The sequence below is a fragment of the Monopterus albus genome, unplaced genomic scaffold (genome assembly GCF_001952655.1).
Source record: "Monopterus albus unplaced genomic scaffold, M_albus_1.0 scaffold206.1, whole genome shotgun sequence".
Lineage (NCBI taxonomy): Eukaryota > Metazoa > Chordata > Actinopteri > Synbranchiformes > Synbranchidae > Monopterus > Monopterus albus.
In genome coordinates, this window is record NW_018128086.1 from 406,528 (window position 1) to 417,951 (window position 11,424).

Genomic DNA, 11,424 nt, shown 5'->3' on the forward strand with positions numbered 1-11,424 from the left:
GAAGTAAAGTGCAGATACCTCAAAACTGCACATAAGTACAGTGCTTAAGTAAATGTACAAAGTTACTTTCTACCATTATACTGCACCAATCTGAGCACGTATTGGCCCTTGTTTTATCCGCGGAGTGAGAATCGGGGAACCCTGAGTGCTGCAGTAGTGGGTGCGCAGCCGCGGAGAGAGACAGCATCCTGCTGTCCGGGTCTACTTTCCACCGGCATCATTTGCGCTTTAAGGGGAGAGGGCTGCTGGAGTGTCACCTACGGCTGCGGGAAGTTTTAATATTTTATGCAGAAATAAAGAAACCCTTTTGATTTTAATCTGGACGGGTTTCAGCTTTGCCGACGTGTTCGATGAAGCGTTACCTTGTCAAGTTACCTTATGTTCGTTTATCTTAAAATAATGCTATTTTAGGATATTATGTTAGCTAGTTGTTTTTGTCATTAGAGCAAAAGCTGTCAGCTGTAAGGAGACATTGTCTTCTGATTATCAGACGAGAACCTGCTTTCTGCCTGTCTCCCCCCCTCAACGCCAGCGTTTCTGGTTGAACCAAGCCTAAAAGCGATTCATCTTCCGAGGAGACCCGACTTATTGCGCCGACATGGGGGTAAGAGCTACATTTCCTGTGGTTTAGCCTACTTAGCTAATGCGTTGCAAAATCTGTGGACTGTTCAAGTTAGCCCCACAGTCTGTGCTCGGTAACGTTACGGGTTAGTGTGTCGCTGGGGAAAGGGTTAAAGCGCATGGAGGCATAAGCATGGTGACAGAATGACATTGAACACCGTGGAGTATATACGAATGTCTAAGGCAGCTGTTAGGTTACGAGGCAAACTGTTTAAAATGCACCGCTGCACGAATTTCCACAGTCAGCCAGTCTGATATAACTGCGCTCGGAAATTCATCGCATTCGTCATCGGTTGTTAAATGTTAACGTTATTTATCAGAGCAAATCAACGCGCTGCAGATTATGATAAGGGCTGAGATTCACGGATGACAGAGAGGATGATTTCTGCTTCGACTGTTTTTTGAGACATGCGACAGATGTGCGAGTCAATCCGCCGCATCCCGACTCCAGCCGGTGCGACACAACCGGTGCAGAATGGTAACGCGTTACAGTAACGGCCATCATCTTTTAGTGTTTCGGACTACGCAGCAATTGTACAGCTCTCATCCAAATGACAGATAAGTTACTATTGCTGCCATCTTTAGCCCACATCACAGTAAAGCAGCTTCCCTTCCGTCAAAGCGGATGCGTTTTCCTCAGTGGATAAGAGGCGGTGGAGTGTACAGTACTTTGATAGGGTGGAGGTACAGCTTCAGTTTTAATCACCCAACAGTCTAAATCAGTTTGACATACACACTGTTTAATTATATCACCACCCACAGCTAACACACACCGGTTGTCTTAATTTTTAAGCCGTCTGAATATCTTACTGGAGTTTTTGGCGCTGTAACGCAAAAGTAATGTAACGAGTATCCGTACCAAATCGGAGAAAGGGCCCAGTGTGCTGACCAACGTCAGAAACAGGGTTAATAGGTTTTTAACAAGCACTGATTATTGAGCAGAAAGATGTCTGCTTCATCCACCGGTTCTAAAAAACGAGCTCACACCACCGACCGAACATCTGGCCGGACCCGCTGCAGACGACTGAGGATATTTACTGCCACGGATGAGTCCAGACAGAAACGGAATCGTTTGTGACTAATATGTAGCAATTACGCACGGGAACATGTAACCTATATGGTGAAAACCGCAGCCCAGATTGCGGAATATCATGTCATTCCTCCAAGTCTGACTGCAGTAACTCTTCATCACCATATACATGGCGGCAGCTGTTTCTTGGCACTCATGTCAAATAAAAGAAAGCTCTAGAAACTATCGAATATATCACATTTGGAGTATGATGGCACGAAGTGGAAATCCAGATCCCCACGGAGTGGGGATTGGGAATCAAAGCCATGATTTGATTATGATTGTGCCGGTTCAGTTTTTTTTCTACTGAGCATTTGGTGCATATTTCATGCAAACGTTACATAATAAGATGATGCATCATCCTGCTGTCATTGGCGTTGCTGGGCTAGGTGAGGGTGTAGAGGCAGCTTTGGTCTGGGTACCAAATGGGCACAGACAAGTGCGTCAAAATGGTTCCTCGCCAGTGGTCGACCCCCTCCCTCACCCCCTTCTCCTAAGGATGTCGACCTCAGGTTCCAGAGGATGAGGCTCTCTACAAAGGTGGACACAGCCAACACCTCCAGCTTAGTGTTTACCCCTGCAGCCTCCCAAACCCTCACTGATCTGTCAGGCTATGAAGGACATCTTGTTCTAGGCACTAAATTGAGACTCCATGAATGTCATTGCTATGGAATAAAATCAGTGTTACATTCCTGTAGTGTTATTATAAGGCATTATCCAGTGTCCCTAGTCCGTAGTGTGTGTTATAACCTTAAATTCATCTGTGGTATCACTGTTTATGAACTTGCATTATAGTACCAAGTTTTGCTGTGGTCTGTGGGGTTTGTAGAAGCATGCAGACATACTGTAGGATAATTGTAGCTCAGTCTCTATACCGTCTATCCCTGTTAGGAAGTATGGTAGGCAGTGGCTTCTCCTCTGCTCCCCATCTGGGTTTGGGGGGTTAGGATGAGCGTGTATTCAGGCTGAGCTGTGGAAACAGTGCCGCTCTGTTTGTGATGCTGTCCGTTAGATTGCCAGAGGGGGAAACTACACACAACTCTGACTACTGCGTCAAAGAGTGGAAGAGTAGGGTGGTGTGTGTGAGTGTGCACAGGGGGGTGGAGTGGAAACTCCCATGCTGAGGCTGTGATTTGCCATCAGGAGGGGTAGAGTAAGAGGAGAGTCGAGTGAACCGGGCGGTGGTGGGGTGGACCAGAGGGAGGCTCAGTTTACAAGGCAACTGTGGCCATTTGATCCATTGATGAGGGCTGTTACTGCAGGAGGAAGCGATTCTGTTGGTGGTGAAAGGATGCAAGGCAGAGATGAGACAAAGGTCACAGAGAGGGAGGGCCTGCTTAGAGGAACACTGACCATGCTGTGATTGACACAGAATGATGGGAGTTGAGGAGGAGACAGAGGCAGAGAGAGATTCCCATGGGGTGAGTCTCCTTGAGATGGGTGAATGCTGGGAAGGACAGATGAGTGGAGAAATGCAGGATGAGATGCTGGGATGCTGCTCATGTTAAGTGACAGTGACACAGAGGACAGAGCAGTGGTGGAGCTGAAGGAGAACATGAAGAGATGAACAGCATAGAGGAGAAATAGGATGAACACATCTGTTAATATGCCATAATGAACTTGGTGCAGAAGCTTAAGCTCAACGTTTCAGCCCTAATACAAAGTTTACCATTTAGTATGTAACTCTGTAGTTACACAATGCATTGGCATGTTCTTTTGGCAATGGATGTTTGTGTAATTGTTTCAGTCTGTCAATATCTCATCAGCACAGACTGGGCGGCTGAGAACCTCCAGTCCCTTGCTGGTTTCCACCTGTGTGACAGAGTGTGTGTGGGGCCTGCTTTGTTGTGGGGGTGTAAATCTGTTTACACAGTCACACCGTGGGGATTGCTGTCCTTATGGGGACATAAAGCAAGTCTCCAAAACATAAATCATTAAATCTTAGAGTGATAAACTGGTTTAAGGTTGAGGTGGGGTTAGGTTAGGGCTTGGTAAGTTGCTAGGAAATCAATGTAATGTCCCCTGAAGTGACTGAAACACAACATGCATGTGTGAATGAGTGTGATCGGGTTTTTCTCATGCAAGTGAATCTCTTCACTCTTTAACTGCGATTCCTGTTTGTCAGGCTTGCGTGGGTTGACTTTCTGTCAAAGATGTCTACTTGTTTTCTGCACCTGCTGTAACAATAGCACACAGAGGGCATGAGAGTGTGAGAGTACTTTAGGGCAGGGCCAGTGGACAACACCGTCGTCCATTGCCCGTGGCTCACAGTTATCATGATGGCGAGCCCGTGTGAGGAACTGACTCTTGTTTACTTCAGATGCTGTAAAAAAAAATTATGGTCGCTTGAAGATTTTGCAGCAACATTTCTAAGAAATTTACGAGTCTGGTGTTTTGTAATGAAGAAACCTGTCACCCACTGCAGGGGTGAGTTTCCATGGATGTGTTTTTAATCGTTTTTGAACAACATTGAAGGTCTGTGGCTTTTCCTCTACCCCAGTTGACTTCAGTTATTTAGATGGAACCAGTTTATTGGATGTTACTAGGAAACCTTGCGTCCCTCAGCCATTCGCCCATTGTGAATAGATGCCTTCAATGTGATGATTTTGTTAGCAACTGCCATTTTCTATCACACTCTCAGACATGCAGCACTGCAGGAGGTGACATAGCGCTAAATGGTGGGGAGCAGCACAGAATCTGTGGTTTATTAGAAGTTGACTGACTGCCATCCTGGTTTCTGATACCGTCCTTCTGTGGCTTTCATCTGCATGTGTCAGTGGAAGCACGTGTACTGTATGTTAAAACCCAGTACTATTACCACACAGTCTGCACCAGGAGTGTGGCTCAGACTCGATCTTCATTAAACCTTGGTGCAGATGAGTAGATCAGAATAGAAACAGATGGTAAGCCTGGTGGGAGGAGAACGTAAACAAAGTGAGAAGCTGATAATGATGGAAGACCACTCTTTGGGTTTGTGTGCCAGTCAGCCATCAGTATTTTCTTGGTCCAGCAGCTTGTGTGATAATCCAGTGGTTTGTTTGTTACCATAATTCACCACCATCGCCACTAAACCCCACTGGAGTCAACAGTCACCATTCAAGATTTGTAGTGACAAATGGGACACTTTGGTCACTGGCACATCATCAGATTCCTCTGAAAAATAGGCTAAATACCTCCCACTGAACATGGCTCCCTACCAGATGGCTCAGTGCCAGCTGGTGGATATTTTAGCTAGGTCTCATAGTATGAAGGCTGCTGTTACACTTTGCATTTGCAGCTGTCACTGACCAAGGACATGAGCATTGGAAACAGGCAGCAATCCAGCATTCTGACACTTTCATATAAAATAAGAAATAACAATAAACAATTTGAATTATTTCAAATAGCTTGGAAAGCTGTAACACAGAGATACTGATCTAATAATAATAATAATAATAATACTAAAAATTATTATTATTATTATTATTGTTATTCTCATTCCAGCTTATGAAGGTACATTAGCTGATAAGATCACTGGATATAAATATATACCTTTATTTATTATATATATATACATTTATTGTAGTTGGCAATGTGCACTTCATAGTGTTTCTGTGACTTCATACATCCTAAGATGCTGCAGCACTGAAAGGTCTGTATTTGTGCTTGAGTGGGCGGCCCCGCCGCCTCGGCAGTCTTCATCCTGAGTGAGTGTGTGGTGCTGTACAGTACGTGAGCATAAGGGCAGAGGAGAAGGGAGAACCAGAGCAGCAAATGGCTACAGAATAGAAGAGATGCTGTAGTGCTCACTTGCAGAATTGGGAAATTTGACTGTAATTGTTCTTGGGCACTGGACCACACTGTCGGGCCTTTTCTGTGTCGTGGGCCCAGGTTATCGAGAGGGTGCCCACCTGACAACCCTGTACTCTCACACAGACCTTAAACAGTGTTGGGGTTGCTGATAATACAGATATTTTATTCAGAGGAGTCACTACTGGTTGATACCAGGACAGTGAGGAGAGGGTAGAAAGCGCATTAGCCTGATGTGTTATGTCTCCTCATATTTCAGGCACCATGACGACTGGTGTGGCTGAACAGAGATCACGCTGACAGCCATCTTAGTTACTACAAGCAAACAGGGGGGCTTAGGCTGTCCTGTTGACACTGAGTATATTTAACTGGACCAGTGGTTGTCAGTCAACAGACTGGCCTGCGTTTTGCCCATGTAATGGTGTGTATGAAATCACACCATTACATGGGGCAGGGATGGGGACCGATGTTGCTTGTTACGGGGTCTTGAAGATTTATTATAGAATATAGGCATCAAGTGATGAGTCCAACATTGTTTAACTTGAACAGCTGTTATTGTTGACTGTGAGATCACTGTGACTGGCTTTTCATAACTGCTGATTGTTTTTAACATTATGGCAGCATAAGCAGTGTTTAGGTGGTGTTGTCAAGAACCACTGGCAGGTGTTTATTCATGCAGTCTCTTCATATGAGGACTGGAAATCTTCTTCATCTACTCCTTTTTTTTTCAATCTAAGCAGGTAGAGTTACTGGATATGAATAACAATAATTATGAGTGCAAGTACTTACATACGCGTACTTGCCGATACAGAGAACCAACACAAGTGCTTAATAATAATGAAGTGTTTCTACTCTAAAAGTTACAATTACTATAAAAGTGCAGTGACTTTGGAAGGTTTTTTTTCATGAGATTCACTTTGTGATTGTGATTAATTTACTCAGGGTGCATGCTCTTAACTGGTGACTGGATGTGACTTCATCCTGTCCTCGCTGCTGGACAGACATTGCTGTAGAGGAGCTGCTCGGTCTCAGCTTCCAAGTCCACAAGAATTCAACTGCATAAAATCAGTTCATGTTTTTCTTCTTGTTCACAACACTTCACTACAATCAGCACCATGTGGGTTTGGTGAATAAGCAGAACAAGGCATTTTCACTACGGGGAGAGTGAAGACGTTTCTGCAAGTTTGTTGTTGTGCTCCCTCATTCAACAGGTGTTTACTCCATTACTGTTGGCTTTTGTTGCACATATTGAGCAATGGCATCTCAGTAAAATACAACATCATCTCTGCTCCGCTGTGTATGTGTGAGCACCCCTCCCTTCTATGGCTGTCACTTTTTATTTGAATTTGGAATAATTACGTTGTGTTGGTTATGTTTGAATTAATTCAAACATGATTTTTGGGAAAAGTGACAGCCCTACTCCCTCCCTGTCAGAGAGACACAGCGCAGAGAAGCTGAGTCTTCAGTCGGCTTTACTCTTGTCGTCATCGCTTACCTTAAAATATCCACGAACCACTGAAATTTCTTCTTTGCTGTCTAACACCCTGCTCAACCAGCGTAAGGTTAACTTAATGTTGCTATTAGTGTGTAGTATCGGACAACTTTTATGAGTATAAGTACAAGAGAGTGGTACTGGTGCATCCCTCATTATCACACATACCTGGCAGTTTATACAGTTGCTGATGATCCTGAGTTGTTAATTGAATTTAGACACTAAAGAGACTTGTTTGGATTTGCGGCACGAACCACATGTACTGTAACTTCAGCCATTTTATGTTCAGCCATGTTGTCTGTTTGACTCATGCACATTAGTGATGTTCCTGAATCTCTCTGTAGGGTGTTCCTTGGGGTAAAATAGTCAAACCAAAGGACACAAACACATCACTCTATAGCACAGCTGGCGTGATTTACGATACATGTAATTAACTTTGTAACCGATGTTTGCAGATGAAGCTGAAAAAGAGCGATTCTGCTGTAAATAGAAAGAAACTAACTTTCCTGGACTGAGTCATTGCACTTGCTTGTTCATGTATTCAGTGCTTTTATGCCAGAGACAGAAGCTATTTCAACAGTGTAAATAAGTGAATGAATATGGATGAACTAAAGACAAAAAGATGGGAAAGAGAGATAGAGACAGGGATTATTATTGTTCAGTGGGTTAATCTGTCACCATAGTAAACATCCATAATCTGATGGCCATCTGGACATGACTGCCAGGGTTACTCTGCACCTCCTGACAGATGGCAACACACCCAGAAAGAGATGCACACACACACACACGCCCACATATACAGAAGACACAGAAAAACACAAGCATAGAAAAATCTTTCCAGTGAACCTGGAAAAAAAAAAAAAAACCCAAAACTGCACAGATGGAATAAGTGTCCCTCACAGAAGAACACTAGAATGAGATGTGCTACACATACATGAACACACTATGCAACTAAACAACCAGCATGAATTGTTCCCTCTAAAGCTGCCAGTGTAATCGTTCTTGTGCCGTTGCATGTGTTTCAACACAGTGTACAAGCAAACGCTGCTGTCTCCATTTTCTACTTCCAGCCTTGATGCTTTGTTTTGTCATAGCTTTGGATTGTTGGTCATAGCAAACCTGGCTTTTAAAGACATTATCTTGGGCTGTGGGAAATTATACAGGGCATGTTTGACTATTTTGTGAGGTTTATCTGGTGGTTTTCTAATAAAACAATCATGATTAATTGAGACATTAATTCTTGAGTCTGATTTAATGCTGAAATGTTTGTAGCTATCTGAGATGGCAGCAGCAGCTCCAGAGTACATAATTGAGATTAAATGAAGAATTAATTGGGGGGAAAAACAAAACTGAACATTTGAATTAATTAACTGTGCAAATAAATTGACATGATTGGTCAGTCTATCTCCTATTAGAGGCCTGGTAATTGACATAGATTTTAAAAAATTGACTAGCTGTACTACAGGCCATGATGATGCATGCATGTACAAGGTAAAACTTTAATGTCATAAATGCACAAACTCTAAAGTAAAACAGCGACAGCGCCCATGTACAAATGTGTAGAAGTAAGCAGAGGTAAAACCCATTTGGTTGATTGTCAACAAGCCTCCACTCTCCCTGCTTTTGCTCCAGTGAGGAAAAAACAGATGGCAAACAGCCATCAAATCATTGTGGAACCTCTCAGCCAAGACTAATCCACATAAGAGCTTTTCCAAAGTAAGTCTGGTTTGTAGTAGGGTTTGGTGAATATCTGCCTGATGAACAAATGTATCTCCAGTAGCAAGTAGCCATACATTTGGCTGCACACTAAATGAGCTTCATAAGGTTAAACAGACTATTTACATTCTAAAAATTAAAAGAAAGAGATTTCCTCGAGCAGTGGTTTTATTTAATTACCCACACTTCACCTGATTCACCTTGCTTCCCATTTTTTTTTCACTGTGTCTGTGCTTCTAAAAACATCTGTCCTTGGTTTAGTGGCTGGACCATCAGTGTTTGGATCTACTTGTTCCACAGTTGATTGCCTATGTCTTGCTTTTTGCCTCACAGCTTTCCTGGTGTTTGTCTCATGAAAGTAAAAATAGACACTGGAAACGAGAAAAAGATTGATTTCTACAAAACAATTCTTGAAAGTGATTGTTTTGTAATTACAGCTTGTTCAGACGGGTTGGTTTCCCGTACGCTGAACCTGCAGCTCCACTTTCCGTTATACTGCAGTTATTCCACAGCCAGATATGAAGCATTCAATCTTAGCAGGTTTGATTAGTTATTCAAAAATGTGTAGTTGTTTCTGTTGTGTCCATTTTAGCATTCCTGTTAACTCCTCATCCGCTATTCCTGTTACCAGTAAAAATGATTTTCACAACTCCAGACATTTGATCCTATAAACATTCCCTGTCTTAAGTCAGTTAAGATAACTAGTCTGCTTAAGAATGTGAAATGTCAGAATAGCAGAGAAAAAGATTTGTTTCAGCTTTTAGTTCCTTCTTCATGTTCCCAGTGGGTTCGAAGTTTTATATACACTGTGTTGGAATTTGGGAGCATTGCCTTTAAATGGTTTAACTTGGGTCAGATGTTTCGGGACACCTTCCACAAGTTTCTTCTAATAAGTTTTTGGAATTTCAACCCATTCCTCCAGAGAGAACTGGGTCAGGTTTGTAGGACTCCTTGCTCGCACACACTTTTTCAGTTCTGCCCACAAATTTTCTTTTGGATTGAGGCCAGGGCTTTGTGACGGCCAGGACGCTGGCAACTGAATCATATATCATAGTCATTTTATTTTTCTTCTATCCTGGGTCCTGAACGATCCCTTCCCTCTCTCTTTCCACCTTCTGGCATTTCATTTTCCCATGTTCACACTTGCTCCTGGCTGGTTTCACATGTCCTCCCCCTCTCAGACACAGCAGCAGTGTGTGTGGTCTGAATAGCAGTGGTGTAAACTGCCATTAAGTGCAGCTCTTGAGACGGGTCTGTGCTCTAATGATGCCAGATCTAATCAGGAAGTGTCGACTTCTCCTTCTCACACCAGGGGATTACGGCTAAATTGGGATCTAAATCTAGATGTTTTGACTGCGTCTTAATATGGAAGGAGATAAGTTTGTTCTTACTGTTATTTGTGTTATCTGTGATTTTCCTAAATGAAAAGCTGCAATTGCGGCCATAAGTAGGAATACCAGGGGTTTCATTTTCTATCTTTGCCATGACTTTCCTGCCTTTTCTCTCAAGTGGTGATTCCATTATATAGATCATTTTGGCTTGGATTGTTTGGTGCAGTGATCAATAGAAACCATCCTCTGTGTCACAGTGAGAATAAGTGTCAGCTGGTAAAAACTGAAATACTGTCCATGTAATACCCCAAACTCAGTGTTCTCGTCTTTTTGTGTTACAGTATGGACGGTCGGACAGCTACCGTGTGGCCACCACACAGGACAAGGATGACAAGGACTCTCCCAAGAAGAAGGGAGGCAAAGATCTGGATGACCTGAAGAAGGAAGTTCCCATAGTACGTACTCTGCTTCCTCCTCCTGTGACCTTAGTGCCATTTCCTCTGGCAGGAGGTTTATATTTTTAGTTTTTTCCTAATCTTTTTCCAGATTGGAGGCACATGAGTACCCAAAAATCAGATTTAAAATCAAAGCAAATGTAGTCACCATCACAGACAGAATAAACAAAAGTCCCAGCTGAGTCGGGCTTGAGATAGTATGATTTTAATCCTGTTGGGGAAGGATTTGATCCTGTATGGGGCAGAATGCCAGAGCTATAGGTTACTGTATAACTAGAGGACTGGGTCCGTACACGTCCTGAAGAAAGGCCAAACCTCTTTGAGGAGCCTACTGGTGATTGTTTTTGTAAAACGTTAATATTTCAGCCACAGACCCACAGTGCAGTAGGTGGGGCTCTACCACAGTCTGTGACTCGCAAGTTCAACAATCAATACATTTTAAAACTTAAAACCTCCTCACCACCAGCCCTTTTTACTTTCCTTGTTAGTGTCATTAGATTACATGCCTCATTTATCTTGAATGTAATTGTGAACATATAGAAATTGACATGCATTTTAAGTTTATGTTCTTTTTAAATTTTATGTAGACGGAACACAAAATGTCTGTTGAGGAGGTTTGTCGGAAATACACGACCGATATCGTCCAGGTAAGTTGTTTACATCACAAATGACAGTTTTCAGCCATCATTTCAAACAAATGTGCTTCTCTGCTCATTTAACGCGGTGATGATGATTCAATTATTATTCAGTTTACAGTGATTACCCAGAAATCCATGTATTTTAAAAACTATTTAGATTATGTGGGATTTATTTTATTGTCCCATTCACAGCAGTTTTTTTCTTTTTCTCTCTCTTTTTGTCCTTTTCCTCCTTCCTAACTTCTCTGTACACTTTCCCTGCTTCTTTTTTACTGTCTTTAACTACATCCTCTCCGCTCATCCGCCTCTTCTT

General features: G+C 42.7%; 1 protein-coding gene across 2 annotated transcripts in view; it reads left to right on the forward strand.

The window, feature by feature from the left end:
• The first annotated feature begins 221 nt into the window (after positions 1-221).
• Positions 222-11,424, forward strand: part of atp1a3a (ATPase Na+/K+ transporting subunit alpha 3a) — a 30,117-nt gene continuing 18,914 nt past the window's right edge. Inside the window, exons 1-4 of one of the 2 annotated variants that reach the window (XM_020618473.1) lie at positions 222-380; positions 491-604; positions 10,360-10,473; positions 11,061-11,120. In XM_020618473.1, coding sequence (XP_020474129.1) covers positions 599-604; positions 10,360-10,473; positions 11,061-11,120 — 180 coding nt within the window. In that variant the 5' untranslated portion in view covers positions 222-380; positions 491-598. Of the gene's footprint in view, positions 605-10,359; positions 10,474-11,060; positions 11,121-11,424 lie in introns of both variants that reach the window. The other variant, XM_020618472.1, reaches the window with a different exon arrangement.